Here is a 19132-nt window from a genome sequence, read left to right as displayed (position 1 = left end):
AAGCAGAGAAAGAGGTTCTCTTTAGTTGAGCCTCTACTCTGTGTTAGTCACATGACATCCATTCTTGCTGGCCTCACCAACATTTTGATCCCCTGCCCTCTCTGCACCGCCTGAAGTTTTATGTACAAGCAGCCAGGTTTTCCTTTTTCTGAGTCAAAGGACAATCCAATTGCCAGTCAAGGCGTGCCAATCAAGGGCCCATGCTGGGCATTAGGGGCAAAGACCAAATCTGAGGAAGTCAGAAAACCCTAACGACAGTGATCAGAGCTGCCATTTTGATGCGGAAGAAAGGGATGTGGACACATAGGATGGAATTCAAAATTCCTTTATATGTTTTCTTGGACAGTTGAAATTTCTCTAGCTGATGGCAGCTGGTCCTGTTTCCTTTTACAAAATAGGAATCTGTGTAGCCCCATTTGGAGTGTGTGAAGAAAGACTGCTTGCTTGAAGATCAGATACCCTTTGTGTGAAAATTACCAAAGAGAAGCTCTGTCTGGCTTATTTTCGCATTAAAAAAAAAAAAATCTGGTGAGGATGATGCTCAGGTTTTAAGATGTATTGTGAAAGAATCGGGCTCTAAAGGAAATAAATGTCTCCTTTTCTGGAATCAAAGCTTTAAGTGCGTTTTCAGGGTCCAATTAATCAAAAGAAGGGGAAATCCCTGGACAATAATACAAACTGCATTACAGAAATTCTTCGTGTTGGGAGATGGAGCCCAGGTGAATGGAATACTAATATCTTCTGACTGCAATCATCACTCCCATTTGTTCTTTTAAATAAGGAAATAAGAGGGTTTTTTCAGTGTTTTGAGTAATCTTGCCGCTGGAGCAGGAATACTTCGACTTTATCCAGCTGCATTGAGGCTGGTTCAAATGAGCCTCTTGCTTCAACTAAAAAGACATGACAGATTCAGTAATTTTCATGTCATTGTCAGAAAGAAGCTGGCTTTTGTCCTGAAACTATATTCCTTTGGGTTGTCTCTGAGGATGTTGGAAGATGCCCTGAAATATCAGAACTCCAAATTTGGGCACAGTATGACAGTCCCGGGAACTATGGTAACTAAATATCCTGACATCCACGGCAGTAACCTCTACGCACCTTGACGAGTATGATGTGCCGTGTGTGGAAGGGCACCAGGCAGGGCACGCAGAGGGGTACAGGCTGGGTCTTCGAATATATCAGATCGAGGAATGACATGTTGGGGTCAATGGTCATTTCTTCTCTCCTCCCCGTCACCCACCACTGACCTTTATGGGCTGCACTGTTCCTTTGGTGACTGAAGTGTATACTGATCGTGGATGTTCATCTGGGTGCTTCTCATAAACCAGCAGATACAATCAAGGCGCAGAGAATCAGGGCTCAGTTCTCCGGTCACGATTAGTATCAGCGGTTTGTTGTGGCAACAGGTATTTGAGGTATAGGAACTAATTTTTTTTTATACCCTCAGAATCTCATCTCCTACCCCAGTGACCAGCGCTGGCTACTGTGACCCAGACTGAGCCAGTCATGGCATGATATTATTCTAACCACGAGGACAGCCACCAGAATAATCTTTTTTTTTTTTTTTTTTTCAGAATAATCTTTAACTGCTCTTTAGTTGTTCGTTTGTTTTTTCTCATTGGAACTGCTGTAGAAGATGCTATTTTCTCTCCTATCAGAAAACAGAAGAATGTGTCCCCACAGGAGTCTAGACCCATGGTCACTGTTGCATTGAAGATAGAGCTGATATGCCAAGGGAAGCAGAAAAGAGAAAAAAAAAAAAAAGCGAGTGAAAGATCTACTGATTTTCCAGTTTCTGGATCAGGTGCCGCTAAACTCTATTCGACTTCCCTTTGGAGAGCACCACATGAAATTTAACTTTTTAATTTAAGCTACTTCAGTTGGGTTTTTGTCTCTTGCAGCTGGAGTCCTGACTAGCCTTGGGGACATACCCTTGGTACCTAGTTATGATTTATAATGTCAGCGCAGTGGAAAAAAATGTGCCTAACAATCACCTAATTTAGGCTAGCCTAAAATAATGATTACAGCGGAAAGTTTTATTTCTTATACGATGAGGTCTTCACTAACAGGACGGTAAGACAGAGTCCACATTGGAGAAATGTACAAAAGACCTCCCTCGCTTGCTAAAAATGTTCCTTTCTCATCAGCATTAAGAGATTTACTTCTTTGTATTCTCAATACCGGATCTGCAACCCAGAACTTACTATGTGTTCAAGTTCCACCTCCACAGACCCCCACCCCCAGCTCTATTCTCAATTATAATCAGTTTTGCCAACTGCTCTTTTAACTACAACAAAAAAGAGGGAGAGTTCCTCTGTATTGTAGTTAGAAGATTGTGTTTTAAAACATATCTTTCATCTCTGAAGTCTATCTGTTTCTTCTAAGGAAGGACTGCCCACTGGGTCCCCGCTGGGCCCCATCCTGCATTTCCATCATCACTGAGGAGCACTGTTAACTCTCACTTACTCAACTCCAAGCTCCTCCAGGGCAAGAAAATCTGCTTAATTTCTGGATGCTCCCCAGCAAGGGTCCAATGCATGCTAGCTCTCATCACATGTTTTGAATGAATGAAGGAAGGAAGGAATGCACAGTGTCTATCCAAGAGTATAATAGGCTTCTGATAAGCCAGCGATCTCAACTAAAGCTAATGAGCAATTTCTACAACCTAGTGGGATGGTTCACAAACTGTGCCGCACACTGGAATCCCATGAGCGTTTTCAGAAAAGGCCACTGCCCAGGCCACACCCAGACCAGTAAAATAAGAAACTCTGGGGGAAGGGGCCAATATTGGAACCTTTCAAGACCCTTCAGGTAATTCCAGAATATAGCCAAGTTTGAGAACCAGGGTTCTAGGCAGGTGCTTGTCCACTGTTAACAAAACACCTGAGGATATTTTAAAATTGGAATTCAAATCCCAAAGGGCTTGGGTAGGGCTGAGGCTCTGGGGCTGTAACAGATTCCCCAGGGATGAGGAGGAAGAAGAGGAGGAGGAAATGTAGGAGGAGCAGCAGGAGGAAAACATGGAGGAGGCAGAGGAGGAACGGGAGGGAAGAGGAAGGGGGGAGGCGGAGGCAGCTGGTTTCTAAGGGACATTACAGTGACTCAGGAGGCGGGGCTGCGTTAAAGCCCCCCCCCGCCCCGCCCCTTTTTTAAAGCACCAGTCGGTAGAGCTCCATCTTCATCTGTTTCCAGACTTGATGGTCTGCACACAATTTCGTTTAGGGGGAGAAAGTTTGAAGGAAAGCGGGGTAAACAGAAACGGGTTGAGCCAGTCACTGCCGGGCACCTGTTGCTGGCCGCCGCGCTCCGCGGCAGGGCTCAGCCATCCTTCCCTTGCCGGGGCGGCCCGGACCCCCCTTCCCGGTGGCTCCAGGCGGCGGCCCAGCCGGAGGAGGAGGGGGAGGGGGAGGGGGAGGAGCAGCAGCCCCGGGCGGGCTCGCTACGGGGCGGGGTGGGTGCTGGCGGCTCGGGGGGTGCCCTGCGCCTGAGGGATTTACTAATTGTGCTGAAGAAGGGAAGGAGGGGGGGAAACAAAACCAAAACAAACCGGGGAAAACACCAACAGAACTTAGGCAGCGGAGCAGCGGGGATGGCAGCCTTCCCTAGTTCCCGGCGGCGGGGAGAGCGTCGGCATCCCGCGGGGCGCCCCGCGGCTCCCCGGCCCGGCGCAGGAAGGTGCGCGGCGGGCGCGCCCCACTTACCATGACTGTGGCCGCGGCCGCGGCTGCCTGGGCGGCCACCGCCGCTTGGTTGGCTTGGTGCTGCGCAGCTTTGATTTTGGCCTGCAAGTGTGCAGGAGGGTGAAAATATTTGCATTTCTCCCTCATGCAACGCCCCTTTATGTAATCCATACAAACGGTTACGGTGTTGTCGTTTGTGTCGATCATGGTGCTGTCTGCGGGGTGTGCAAAGCGGCAGTCGGTCTCCCCCCGGGCACAGTTTCCTCGCTGGAACTCCCTGCATACCTAGGACACGGGGGCGAGAAGAGCGCAAGATGCAGAAGGAAGCCTGAGGGCTGCCAGCGCAGCCATTTATGTTTAAAAAAAAAATTTTTTTTTTAAAAGGAATAAATGCTTTTCCTTTCTTTTCATGGTGGCTTTTGTGCCATTTCCATACAAAATCTGAATGTCAGGGACTCAACCAGGATCAAACTGATGAGTTTGGCTGCGCCCTCTTTTATGAAGTGAGACTCTGGATTGAGAAAATAAGTCAAAAGTCTGCAGTTGGGCTAAAATCATGAAAATCAACAAGGCCTCCCTTTATCTCTGGGTAGTGTGCATATCTCTGTATCTACTTTACAATAATTAGGACACAATGTATGCGTATATGTATCTATATATAGTGTGGAATATGGACATGTATGTCCATATCCAAATCTCCTCCTGTCCTGAGGACTCTGGGACACCACAGGCTTGCTGGATCACAGACCAAGCCCCTAGGGCCCGGCTATACAACTCCAGACAGAACTGGGGGAAACAGACTTGTTCCTCCCCTGAGGATGGGCAGTGGGTGGGGTGAAACTAATTACCCCTGTTTCCCTCTAGGTCTCCCCTGCTCTACAAAGATAACTTACACTTACTGCCCTTAAGTCAGAACTATTGTACCTAAGATGCTGAAACTTGCATTTTAAGCCACTCTGTTACTGTTTTTGACAGCACAGACAGAAAGAAAAGATAAAAAGGAGAGAAATAAGTGGAGGAGAGTAGGAACAGTTTGAAGTGATGTGTTGCTGTTGCTTTCACAGTCCTTAATCCTTAGTTATCATGAAGTCTCAGGTACTAGAATGTTCCATCCTCTAAGGATACTGGTGGATCAAAAGTTTACCATGAAAAGAAAGTTTTGTTTTGAATTTAAGGAGTATTCTTAATTCTGCCCTGAATGTCAACAACATAAGATGACATGGAAAATAAATAGACAAGATAATTATATTTATAAAATATCAGTAGCAGGGCAGAACTAATAGTAAAATTGTAAGTTATTTCCCTTTTAGGCTCTCGTTCCAAAGTCAATATGTTGAAGTGGTGGTTGGCATCCTGACCATCAGTGATGTCATACGAAGTGTCACTAACGTGACAGACGTGCCCCACGCAAGTCAAAGGGGCTTGCAAAATACAGTTTCACTGACCAGTGGCCAAGAGAGTTTGAAGGGTAAACAGATAAGTCACAAAACTGCTCCTTCTTTCCTCCTGCTTTGGCTACAAGCCAATATTCCATCTTTGGTTCATAAAATGTACAAAATAAAAATTACTCAGCTGTTCCCATTAATTCTGAGTCAGCCTTCCTCTCTAAATGGAATCCTCTGGTCTGAGACTGCATCGGAGGTACAGACCGGCCATCAAACGTTTTCCAAGGGTCTCTGTGTGTGGCCAACTTCATGCCTTGTTTGAAATGAACTCTAAGCTGCCCTGCTAAAGTCACTGTCAATTATTTTTCAGTGTCTTTGTCTGCTAGTCCTGATGGGGAGGAGGATTTGTCCACAACTCGGCTGATTTATTTTCTAAACCACACATTCGGAAACAGAACACTAAAGCTCCAAGGGTCCAGCAGGTGGAGCCCCAAACACTTTTGCAGACCATGAAAGGTCTGTTCTATACTCACAGGCGCTGGCTGGATCAAAACAGTACTGTTAGGGAACTATACTTTTCGTTTGGGGATCCATAAACTCCACATTGAAGCTGATATTAGGGAGCCACATTTTACTGCCCTCAAGAATTAAGTGGTAAATATTTATAATTTAAAAAATTTTATTGGGTCAATATTTAAACAAACGCACCTTGAAAGAATATTCTCCAGTGATCCAACATAAGCACAGTGAACATCCTAACTGTGTATACATCACCTAACAACTCTAATGGGTAATGGCATTAAAGGAGCTTGTTGAAAAATCTATGAGAATCTTTACGTACCTGTATAAAATGCTCTGTTAACTATCACAGCATATAGTATGTAAGATAAATCCTCTAACCCTGATGAAAGAGAAATGTTACCCCATAAAGGCTGGCTTGACTCATGACTTAACAGTTATGTTCTATAAATACATGACTTTGTTTTCTTGACTTTTATAGAACACTTGAACTTAAAGAATATATCTCAATTGATAATTAAATTGGCCCAGCTTTCAGTTCCCCTGCTTACCAACAATACAGCCAGAGCTGAGATTCTGGAACATACCAATATAACCATATTAGTTCTTAAAATATTGACATATGATCACACCAAGTGGTCACCAGTCATGGTTCTCCTTACTCCCACCCCTGTGCCCAAGTGTCCCCCTTGGCCTGACTGCTGGACCCCTGATTTGCCCATTCTCAGACCTTTCCAGGATCCTTCAGAGGTTAATGCCTGGCACCTGGAGGCCTTCAGGAGCCATCTCTGTGGTCTGCACAGTGATTGACTGATAGTTCCCTTGGTTGTTCAATATTTTGCCCCTGAACACACATTCCTGGTCGGTAAATTTTGTTTGTGCTAAGCTAATTCTTTTCCTACAGACTCATTTCCTTTATAGTCTGCCTTAAATGGAAACCATAGAATTACGAATGCAAGGCTTTTGCGTCCGTGCACATGGCTGTTTGCAAGACTGAATGAATATCTTACAAGGGTTCACTTACATAGAAGTACACTTCTACCCCAAATGCATCTCAAACCACAAATATAATTGAAGTACCTCCAGCTTGTCAGTCCTGAGAAGTTTCTGAGTTGCAGTTGAGCCCGGGACAGTGACAGGTGGACTTCCGGGAACAATAACGGGTGTGGTGGGTAGAATTTCCGTTGGGACTAACCCAACTCCAGGGGTTACAGGTGCTAAGTAAGGAGCAAAGCTAATCGCCGTGTTTGTCCCTATGGCGGGACCTACAGGAAAAGTGGGCTGTTAAAGGAAGACAACATAGGACAAAGATTTCTTTAGAATAAAACTTTAAAAAATCACCAGCAATTCATCATAGACAAGACTCTTTGTGTGCATAAACCGGTATCTGCGAAAGCTCATTAAGCTTCCCTGTTTTGTCTTGCTTAATAAAAATGAAAGCCATATAGATCCTCTCTTCCTAAAACCATATCAAAAAATCATGGGAGAACATCGTAGAAACCTAATTACAGTGAACAGGTTAAACTTTTATTTCTATGAAGGCGTTCTCAAGAAAAGAAAATACAAATTCTTGCTGTAGTTGTTCATCATTCCAAACACTGGATGTTAGTAAGGGAGTAAAACCTATGGAAGGCTGACTCCAATTCTCTCCTTTCTCCTCCAGGGCTCTCAGAAAAGGTATGAATAAAGGAAAAAACCTTGAATGGCGCCTGATTTTCCAGTTGATCAAGTTTGTACATTCTCAAAAAGTGGGGATTATTTGGGGCTGTATTTTCTCAAACTCACCAGCATGTTCCCGTAGCCCATCACTAGCACACACGTATCCCAGTGTCCATAGGCAATGTTCATGGAAACCTGCTATTTCATGGTCCAGCACATCCATGTCTAGATCCAACCCTCCCTCCCTAAAAGTTTCAGTGGAAGAGCATCATTTGGCCAATTTCTCAACTGGCTTATTTTTCAAATGGCCATTCAAAGTTAGTTTGGTTTCCTAGGTCAAAATCAGCACAGCCATGATAAATGCATTCCGTACCTTATTTAAACTTCTCTATCCCTACACTCCTTGTCCACAGTTAAGAAGAAATACACTAAGAGGTCCATAAGATGATTATTTTTAAAAGTTCCCCCTAAAAAATATACCTCTCAGAAAGGAAATAATATAAGAGAACAAGAAGCTTTGCCTGACTCTTCTAGAACCAGTGTTAAAAACTGAAGATGTTGGGATGCCTGAGTGGCTCAGTTGGTTAAGCAGCTGCCTTCAGCTTAGGTCATGATCCCAGAGTCCTGGGACTGAGTCCCGCATTGGGCTCCCAGCTCAACGGGGAGTCAGCTTCTCCCTCTGACCGTCTCCCCTCTCATGCTGTCTCCCACTTTCTCCCTCTCTCTCTCTCAAATAGAAGAAATCTTTTAAAAATATATTAAGGAGGGGCGCCTGGGTGGCTCAGTGGGTTAAGCCGCTGCCTTCGGCTCAGGTCATGATCTCAGGATCCTGGGATCGAGTCCCGCATCGGGCTCTCTGCTCAGCAGGGGGCCTGCTTCCTCCTCTCTCTCTCTCTCTCTCTCTGCCTGCCTCTCTGCCTACTTGTGATCTCTTTCTGTCAAATAAATAAATAAAATCTTAAAAAATATATATTAAGGAGAAAACTGAGGATGCTGAAGATTTTTCTTAAAATAAATTTTACACCAAATTGTACCTGAATGGTTTTTGTTGGTTGCTTGCTTTTTTAATTAATGGATGACTTTTAACTTATTTTTAGAACCAGTATGCAGATATTTGCACATATGTGTTCATGCAATTTTCTAATACCGAACCATGCCATTGGCCTGTCACTCTACTTCGCTATTTATACATTGTGAGTAACATTCTTGTTTTCTATTTATGGCTCTGAATGAGCTGTTGAACATATGGGAAAAATAACAATCTATGTTTATTAAACAAATTTTTTGTTGACAGCAATAATGGAAAAATATCTCTTACGAATGCTCATGTTAGAAAACAGTGAAATATTGATAGTCTGTGCAGGGAGTTCTCAGAGAGTCTGGAAGTCTTTACCATAGTGGCTGGGGACCACAAGAGGTGATTCTAATGGTCTGCGAGCGCTGTCGTAGCCCTCCCACGAGGGGCTCTTAGATCTTTATGGCTCAGATGTAAAATTCACTTTGGGACAGAGTTGCAACATGAGGTCTCAACATGGGAAATAGATGGCAGTTAGGAATTTTTTTCTCCAAAATTTTATATGTGTATGTTTTCCATTTTCAACCCATTTGAGCCATAATTACAGAACGTTGCGGTTTTCAGGAACTATAGCTTTTATAAGTTAGTGTTCTTGAAAGAAAGCCAAGTGATTTAAATGGTATGACTACATAATGTTAGAATTTTAAAAAGATCAACCCTGAAAGGTCATAAATCACAACAGATCAGTGATTCAAAAAACTAGCTCTATCAGAAATGCCTGTGGGGAATTTCTTAAAAAGAGATATGCCAGACTCAATAGGTCTAGGCAGGGGCCCCGAAATTTGCATTAAAAAAAATTTACTACATGATTTGATGTGTGGCCCAGTTTGGGCACCGCTGCCCTAGATGAATTGTGAAAGTAAGTATTAAAACACTTGTACTAAATGTGTCATTTAACCCAGAGACCAATTATCAAAGTAAACATTGAAAGAAGAGAGTTCTCCCCCCACACCCCCAGTTTTGACTTTCTGTAGCAGCAAATTCTCAACCCCTCCCCCTGTGGAGCATTTGAAGTCAGGGTCAGAGTGGTGACATAAACACAGCTTGTCCCTTGACTGTCAAAAGGATGTCAGAACCTCAAAACTCATTTCCTGAAACCTTTTCACGTATCAACAAATCTATTACAATTAGGAAGATCATATTTTCCAAAATGTATGTTACTTGTTCATCTAATGTAATGATCTAAAATGAGTGTTGCAGTTTGCTTTACTCATGATAGCTCCGACACGGCTCAGAGAGAATATTATTTAAAAATAAAATCACAGATTTTAGACTGAGATTGATCTGAATTCAAATCCAGAGCTTTGCCGATTAATGTTTATCCTGGGCAGTGAGTTAACCTCCCCGGGGTTTAGTTTTCTCAACAGCAGATGAGACATAAAACTTTAAGCTCGCTCAACTTAAAACCTTAAGCTCAAGAGTTGGGGCAAACTGGGTATTATTTCTCCAGCCCCTTCCCATGGTCAGAACTCCATAAACAACAGTTCTCATCAGTAGTGTAAAATCTAGCATTAATAAGGTTTTTCCCCCAAAAGGCCCACTGCTTCTAGAACAGGAATATAACCAGCATAGTAATGTGATAACAGAGGTATAAACTCTAGTCTTCTCTTTTTTGAAATACAGGCTGAGAAAATATATACTGTCTTTCACGTGTAGCTAAAAGTTAAAAGTTTATAGGTCTTAGGAAGATAGAGTCAATGAGATATTTTCTCTCTCTTTAATAAGGTGTTTTTCACTGAAGGTAATGAGTAAGAATTAAAGTTAAGGTCCTCTTTGGAGATGGGCACTCCATTCTTATCACGGTTGACAGTAATACCTTATGCCTCTGAAGGGTTCGCAGTGTTCAAATTGTTCTCACACACCTTGTCTTCTTTAACCTTCTCAATATCCATGAAGGGCAAGGGTGGCCGTGAGAACTTGCAGGTGAAAGCAGTTTAGAGTAGAGACCAAATGGATCATGCAAGGTCAATGCCGCCGAGGCAGAGTCAGGGCAAAGCACCCAGTTTGGGGCTATTTCCCTTCCTCTGCACTCCCTAGATTTTGCTGCTAATTTCTTAAAACAGAAGAGGGACAACAGCCCCCAGCCCAGCTGCGCTAATGTCTTTGAGCGTAAGGCCAGAGTGCTGGTGGGGAGCTGTGTCCGACCATCAGCCTCCTCCACATGGGAGGGGTGGGTGAGGCTGTTCCCTACAGTGGTGCCCTGGAAAAGTGGATCCCAGATCCCAGAATCAAATTCAACTCCCCCAGTAGCGTCCAGGCTGACATCATGTCCTCACGTCTGAATTCAGGGCTTAGCTGCAGCTAAGAAGAGAAGAGCAGCACTTCCAAAGGATTCTGGTCCTGGGGCACAGCAGCCCGTGCCTGGGAGCCTTGGCCCCGTGGTTTCAGCGGAAGGTCTCCCACCATGTTGTCTGAGATGGGATCCACTGGGTCCTTGATCATCTCTCAGCACTAGCTGAGTCTAGAGAGGCCGGAGGACAAAGCGACGGCGTCTTCTGGACAAAAATGGCTTCTGAAATGCTGGCCTTCCTATTTGTAATTTCTGTACTTCATTCCACATTCCTGTGTTTCTCTCTTCAGCTTCTCCCATGCTAGTCTTCTTTCTCAGTATATTACACCAGTAGATCTGGGTTCAAAGACTTCTCTCTCACACACACACACGCACACACACACACATTCAGCACGTGTTCTTTGATATTTTGTAGTGGAAGGAAAGATCAGTGCTGTGTAGTAATGACTAAGTGGCCTGAGGTATTTTATGGCTCTAAAATTTAGTCAGTTGACTTTTTAAAAGAGGAGTGTGAGAGTTCATACATGTAGAAAGCTTTGACTTCAAAGGTAGGTATTCAACACTCAAACTGAAAGGCTTAAAACATGGCATCCCTTAGCCTGCTCTTTTTTCTTCTAGAAGCATCTCTGGAAGGCAGACTACTCAATGCAAGACCTTGTCCTTGAGGACTGAGTTGTATAGGCTCTTAAAACTCTATCCTAGTAAGGCTACCCATCCCCATACTTCTTTTTCTTTTTTTTTTTAATTGGCATGCAAGATTATATTAGTTTCAGGTGTATGATGTAACAATCGATATTTGTATATACTGTGAAATGATCACCACAGTAAGTCATTAAGATTTATCACCATATGGAGGTACAGAATTTGCTTTCCTGTGAAGAGGACATTGAAGATTTACTCTCTTAGCAACTTTCAACTATGTGGTATTCTTAACTGTAGTCCCAAGCTGACTATTAACATCCCCATAAATTTCTTTCTTTCTTTTTTTTTTTTTTAGTAACTGGAAGATTGTACCTTATGACTCCCTCTTCCCCATTTCACCAGCCCCTTTCCCCTGCCTCTGGAAACTACCAATCTTTCTATCTGAAAGACCGATAGATTCTATCTACCTATCTCTCTATGAGCTTGGTTTTTTGTTTTGTTTTTGTTCTTTGTTTTTTGTATAAGCGAGATCATATAGTATTTGTTTTTTTTCCATGTGACTTCTTTCACTTAATATAATCCCCTTGTGGTCCATTCACATAGTTGCAAATGGCAAGACTTCATTCTTATTAATGGCTGAATGATATTTCATTGTGTATATACACCACATCTTCTTTACCCATTCATCCATTGACAGACCCTTGGGTTATTTCCAAATATTGGCTATTGTAAATAATGCTGCAACAGACATAGGGGTGCAGGTATCTTTTCAAGTTAGTCTTCTCTTCTGTGGATAAATACCCATGACTGGAACTAATAGATCATATGGTAGTTCCATTTTTAATTTTTTGAGAAACTTCTATACTGTTCTCCACAGTGACTGCACCAATTTACATTCCAATGCAATGGATTTCCTTTTCTCCATATGCTAGCCATACTTGGTACCTCTTGTCTTTTTGGTAACACCATTCTAACAGATGTGAGGTGATACCTTTCTTATTTATTTGAGAGAGAGAGAGAGAGCAGGTGTGTGCGCATGCTCGACTCGAGGGAAGAGTAGAGGGAGAGAATCTGTAAGCAGACTCCTCAGTGAGCACAGAGCTCAACAGAGGGCTCCACGTCACGACCCTGACATCATGACTTGAGCCAAAAACCAAGAGTCTGATGCTTAACCGACTGAGCCAGCCACGTGCCTGATGTGAGGTGGTATTTTACAGTGATCTTTTTTTTTTTTAAAGATTTTATTTATTTATTTGACAGATAGAGATCACAAGTAAGCAGATAGGTAGGCAGAGAGAGAGGAGGAAGCAGGCTCCCCTGCTGAGCAGAGAGCCCGATGTGGGGCTCGATCCCAGAACCCTGAGATCATGACCTGAGCCGAAGGCAGAGGCTTAACCGACTGAGCCAGCCAGGTGCCTCTTATAGTGATCTTTTTTTGCAATTTCCCTGACGATGAGTGTGTTGGGCATCTGCATGTCTGTCTTCTTTGTAAAAATGTCTATTCAGATCTTCTCCCCCTTTTTAAAAATGGGCCGAGGATTTTGTTTTCTTCTTTACTATACTGTGGTATGAATTCTTACTGTATTTTGGATGTTAACCCCTTATCAGATACATGATTTGCAAATATTTTCTCCCATCCCATAGGCTGTCTTTTCATTTTGTCGATGGTTTCTTTTGGTGGGGAGAATTTTTTAGTTTGAAGCAGTCCCACTTGTTGATTTTTGCTTTTGATGCCTTTGCTTTTATTATCAAATCCCGAAAATCATCACAGGACTGATGTCACCACCCATGTTTTCTTTTAGGAAAGGAGTTTAATGGTTTCAGATCTTACACTCAAGTCTTTAATCCATTTTGAGTTAATTTTAGTGCATGGCATAAGACAGTGGTCCAGTTTCCTTCTTTTGTATGTAGCTGCTCAGTTTTCCTGCACTATTCATTGAAGAGACTTTTCCCATTATATATTCTTGGGTCTTTTATTGTAAATTAGTTGACAGTATATGAGTGAATTTGTTTCTGGGCTCTCTATTCTGTTACATTGATCTAAGTATCTGTTTTTATGCCAATACTATACAGTTTTAAAAAAATGTTTTGTTAACATATAATGATTAGCCCCAGGGGTATAGGTCTGAGAATTGCCAGGTTTACAGACTTCACAGTACAGTTTTGATTATAGTTTTGTAATATAGTTTGAAATAAGACAGCATGATGCCTCCAGCTTTGTTCTTCTCTCTCAAGATATTTTTTGGCTATTCAGGGTCTTTTGTGATTTCATACACATTTGATGATTATTTGTTCTAGTTCTGTGAAAAATGCCATTGTGACTTTGATGGGGATTATTTGAATCTGTAGATCACTTTGCATACTATGGCTATTTTAACAATATTAATCATTCCAATCCATGAGCATGGAATATCTTTCCACTTCGTTCTGTATTCTTCAATTTTTTTATCAATATAATTTTCAGTGCACAGACCGTTTACCTCCTTGGTTAAATTTATTCCTAGAGATTTTATTCTTTTGATGCAGTTATACATGGGATTTTTTCCATAATTTTTCTGATTGTTCATTAGTGTATAGAAAGATGATAGATTTGTTTTGATTTTGTACACTGCGATATTACTAAACTCATTTAATAGTTCTAACCACTCACTTCTTTATCTTGAGTGTAGACACAAAGGCTGTGTGTTGGGTGGAAGGTGTGGTGTGTGAGGAAGGAAAGGAAAAGAATTGCTGTTATGTCCTATTAGGAATCAGGGAGAGAAAAACTGCCAGGAGGAAAAACTGAAGGGGACTTTTAAAATATGGTGAATTTGAGACAGAAGAGTTATAAGAGGAGAGAACAGTATGTGTTTTCATCCACTCAGTGAGTTATTTTTTGGTACATATATTGTACCAGACCACCGTGTGTACACTTATTAAACTTAAACCCTAATGGGAAAGAACAAACAAAATTATGACTTATGGTTATGGATAGACAGAAAGGGGGAGGCCTCCCTGGCAGTGATGGAGGTTTGTGGTGGGTCACAGAGAATGAATCTGGAGTCCTTCTGGACAAGATCAAGTTACCATGTGATGAGCAGTAGGATACTTCCAGCAAGAGCAAAAGCCCATGAGGCAAGCAAGAGCTTTGTGTGCTCACAGAACTGAAAGCCGGGTTTGGTTCCAGTGAATACAGAAAGAGTGGTCCATGATAAGGTGGTGAGCTGGTGGGGCCCAGGGCACAGATGACATTCTAGAGCAGTCATGGTTACATATTTATACTTTGTCTCTAACGAAATGGGAGAGCTCTAGTGGGTTTTAAGGGAGTGACATGATGCTCTTATGTGTTACAAATATTCCTCTGGTTGCTGTATGCAGAATACACTGGAGTAAAGCAAGGGTGGAAATTGACAGAGTAGAAAGGAAATATTTGAATAATGGACTGATGGAAGCTTGGGTTGGAGAAAGTAGAGAAGGAAGCAGACTTGAAAGCAGTTATGACAGGACCTGCTAATGGACTGGATGTGAGAGAATCTGCTTAATTTTGGTTTTGAAACTGCTGGTTGCATTTACTGAAATGGGAACATTGGGCTTGAACATGTCACGTTCCTGTGAGCAACTATGTGAACTTGGGGCTCCAAGGAGAAGACTGGGGAGTTCTCAGCTTACAGATGATTTACAGCCATGGGAATGGATGAGATCATGAAGGAAATGCCCAATGCCAGGAACATCCATGTACAGCAGCCTCCGCACATAGTAGAGGAACACAAAGGGCAACATCGCCAGCCTTTTCTTGGGGAGGAAGACAGATCACAGAGGAAGGAGCGTTCCACAAAGGAGAGGCTGATTATGTAGGTGGAATATGGCTAATAGGTCAAATGAACACAACAAAGCCAAAAGAGACCACTGGTTTAGCAATATGGAGGTCACTGATGAGATAATCAAGGAACTAGGTTTAGGGTAGATGGAAGTTAGGAGGGAGTGGAAAAAATATCCATAGTTCTTTGGAGAAGGTTAGTCTAGAAGGAAACCTAAAAATGGAGTTGTACCTGCTACTCTGTGTTTATCAGTGTATTTGTCTTAAGCAGTTCCATGTGTTATTCATTTTTTTGTGGCCTGTCTGACAAATTGCCACAAACTTGGCGACTTACAATAATGTGAATTTATCCTTGTATTGTTCTGAAGGTCAGAAGTCTGAAGTCGGTTTCACCAGGCCCAAATCAAGGTATTGGCATTTTGTGTTCCCTCCAGAGGCTCAAGGGAAGAATCTATTCCTCTTCAGTCTTCTGGCGGCTGCTGGCATTCTCTGGTTTGTTGTCTTGCCACCTGTCTCTGCCTCTATGGGCACATTGCCCTTTTCCTTTTCCATATGTGCCAATTCTCCCTCTGCCTCTCTCTCATAAGGCTCCTTGTGATTGCATTTAATCCAGGAACACGGCCCCATCTCAAGATGCCCAACTTCCTCATATCTACAAAGACCTAGTTTCTTTATAAGGTGACATTTACATGTCCCCTATACCTTTCAGGGCCGTTATTTGGCCCACTATACTGTACTAGGTCACTAATTCCTGAGACTCTGAAGTTGTTTGTAGAGTCGATGATTTTAAGTGCATCGTGCTTCTCATTCCGGGATTTCTTGGAATTTAGAAACATCTATTGAAATATTAAATGTGCAATTCGTTTTTCATAGATGAATCATGGTTATTAACTCCTAATTGATACTTGAGACAAAACATAAACATAACTTCCAAAAAGAATTTCAACTAATAGTTAACAATGGGAATGGACTTTTCTTATCAACACTGCCATTATTATTTTTTAAAGATTTTATTTATTTATTTGACAGACAGAGATCACAAGTAGGCAGAGACGCAGGGGGAGAGAGAGAGAGAGGGAGGAGGAAGCAGGCTCCCTGCTGAGCAGAGAGCCCGATGTGGGACTCAATCCCAGGACCCTGGAATCATGACCTGAGCCGAAGGCAGAGGCTTTAACCCACTGAGCCACCCAGGCACCCAACACTGCATTATTAAGTACCAGGGTCAATCTTTATGAATTCTAAATAAATAAGAAGTGAATGATTACAATGAGTGAGACACATAATGCAGTGTTACTATGTTGACCTTGTTGGTTCTAAATTTATTCCTACAGACATTATTTAATATGAATAAATTATTTTCACTTTAGGTAATTTAATAAAATAATTTACATGCATATATCAATAGAGAACCATAAATTATACATGTGTGGTTTTAAATAGATCCACTTAAATGCCTATATTTGGTGTTAAATGTATTCAAAACTCTGTCTAGGCTGTCCTTAGATCTAAGCTCCCCTCTACTCATCCTTAGGGATATGCTTATTTGGGACCTCCTCCAAGCGGCATTTCCTGCCTCATTCAAAATCATAATTCCCTTTGCCTGAATCTTACTTTGCCTGTCTCATGGCTCTGTCTATGCCCGAAAGACTGTGTCATTTATGTTGGAGCCCCCTGCACCTGGCACTTTTTTTTTCCCTTTTTACTCTGGGCAGAGATGGGTCCTGGCTACTTCATGTCACCATTTTTGAGCAGAAACGTGGAGACAAGCAGAACTGTGAGCCATCTGCCCAGATTCTCTCCCTCTTCCCACTGTTCTCACCCTTCCCATCTCATCATGCAGACATCAACAAAGTACATCTCAGGAGTAGCTATCCTTTTTAATTTAGCAGCTTTTAATAACATAGACTTTTCACACAATAAAGACTAATTTTTAAACAATAGTCTTTTGTGTATGTACTTCTTTACAAAAGCAAATTTCCCTCACTTTACTGGCTTTGGCTTTTTTTTTTTTTTTTTTTTAAATTAGCTTGTTTTTGACAATTCACCAATGTAAATGAAATTCCCTCAAGCCAAATGCACTCCTTCTCCCCAGGGCCTCGTTCCTAAAACAATTTCCAGACCTTTAAGGAAGTACTTTCAAACACTGAAATCAAGGAGAAAATAGGACACAATACATATTCAAAGACTGAACTCCCTTGAGCATTTAATCTCGTGGCCCTGGGCACAGCTGCCACACCCTTGGCCAGCCTCAGACTGCAGCGTGGGTGGCTAAGGCAGACTTCTCTGGGAATGCTTTGGGGCCCCTAGGGGACCGCCCCTCAAGATGTCTTGACTTCCAATGTCAGCCCCCTGCCTATTAGCTGCATGACCTTGGGTAAATCATTTAACTACTCCGGTTTCTCACTTTGTTCACCCTATAAAACGATGCCAGGGAACCAAACAGTCCGCTAGGTTGCTAACCATCTAACAGGCATCGACGCCTCCCCTTTACATAGATCATCGCTGCATACTCTACATGCGAATGCAGAGAACTCTTCCCATTCTAAGGTGGTTCAAATGAGGAGTTTACCGGTGAGCAAGAGTTGGAGGGACACAGATTTCCCAGACACCGCTCAGAAACCATCTTTGCCTACTGCGTCCACACACATTTTTTCCATTTAAGTAATTTCAAACACCCTATTTTCAGCATCCATTTAGCTTCAAAGCTATTTGCTTTAATTGTAGCCAGAGACAAAGTAGAGGGAGGCCATTTTAGGTCAACGTGGCACTGCCTGTACCAACAGTTTAATCACCAAGCCCTTCATTAGATGCGAGGTACTCACCACTGGATGAAGTGGGGTTCCTGGAAACATAAATTGCATCTGCTGGGCAAGCATCGCGGCAGCCGTTTTTTGCTGGATCAGATTGTTCCTCCCATTAATTTCTAGTTGAGTTTTTAAATGTGTTGGAGGATGAAGATACTTGCAGTTCTCTCTTGAACAACGGCCCTGTAAAACGAATGTTTTGGTTTTAGCACTGCTGGGAGTAGCTTTCATCTATGGCCAACCATTTCCCAATTGCTCCACATACACAAAGGCGAGGATGCCGTGTGTGCGTCCGTGCGTCCCTGCGTGCGGTGAGTGCGTGCGTGGGCATGCGCACTCGTATCGGAACGTACAACGGACTTGCAACATAGAAGGCGTGAACCAGGCAATGGATGATTATCGATCTTGCTCAAACCTGTTCAGCAGAGAAGCTTTCTGAGATTTGTGTGTGTGTGTGTGGTGGTTCTTTCTAATGGATTCCAACTCTGACAAGAGACTAAAGAAATCTGAGTGCTAGGAATAAAGGCAGACCCTTCTCCTAGTTGGGTGGAAGGCAGCCAGAGGAGCATTTTTAATGGGAACTTATCAAAAGGACTCTCTGAACTTGCTCGATGGTGGTTTGTGCATGCTGGAGTGCTGACCAGGGATGAATGGTTACGTGCCGAATTTGTGCAGTGGGGACAGTAACAAGAACTTCTTGAAATGCGTGTTCCAGATTGGCTGAAGATAACCCTTGTCCAAATCACTGAAGAAGAGGCAAAGGTCTTTAGTATAGGAGTGGATATTTCTTAGTAATAGATACATTAGTGAACATTCCAGGCATTAAACTCAGATAATTACCTGCAACTAATTAGTTTGATACTCAAAAGCTGTTACCCCACGTCCATGCCCTCACTCCCATGACAGTTGTATCAAATTTAATGTCACAATAGGACACAGTGAAGAGCGTTTATGGCTAAAGTAATATTTTGATGTTAAAGTCGGCCCGACGAAAACAATTAATTAGGTGACAGGTGTGCATAAAGCCAGTCTCGGGGAGTAATTGCAAACGTAGTGTTCATATTGAATTCCCAAGTTTTCAAAATTACCGATTGAGAGAATCATATTGATGTGTGAATTATGCAATTTCTGGAGAACGAAGAACAGACTGTGCTAACCCGTGTATTATCATTCCCTAAAGAATTAGTCTGTTTGCAACCAAGAACAGAGAATATGGGTTTATTTACCAGATATAAAAATAATTTTAAGCAGCAAGCTTGGGGGATCTGGGGAAGCAAATTTG

At 42.5% G+C, this 19132-nt stretch overlaps 1 protein-coding gene across 8 annotated transcripts in view; it reads right to left on the bottom strand.

Moving 5' to 3' along the window:
- Window positions 1-19132, bottom strand: part of MBNL2 (muscleblind like splicing regulator 2) — a 158223-nt gene that overhangs the window by 37610 nt on the left and 101481 nt on the right. For all 8 annotated transcript variants that reach the window (XM_044249979.1, XM_044249982.1, XM_044249978.1 and 5 more), the window contains exons 3-5: window positions 17869-18033; window positions 6665-6865; window positions 3702-3965 (exon numbers count right to left, since the gene is read on the bottom strand). In XM_044249979.1, coding sequence (XP_044105914.1) covers window positions 3702-3965; window positions 6665-6865; window positions 17869-18033 — 630 coding nt within the window. The remainder of the gene's footprint in view (window positions 1-3701; window positions 3966-6664; window positions 6866-17868; window positions 18034-19132) is intronic.

Source organism: Neovison vison, chromosome 5, assembly GCF_020171115.1.
Source record: "Neovison vison isolate M4711 chromosome 5, ASM_NN_V1, whole genome shotgun sequence".
Taxonomy (NCBI): Eukaryota; Metazoa; Chordata; class Mammalia; order Carnivora; family Mustelidae; genus Neogale; species Neogale vison.
This window is presented reverse-complemented; position numbering and strand designations above follow the sequence as displayed.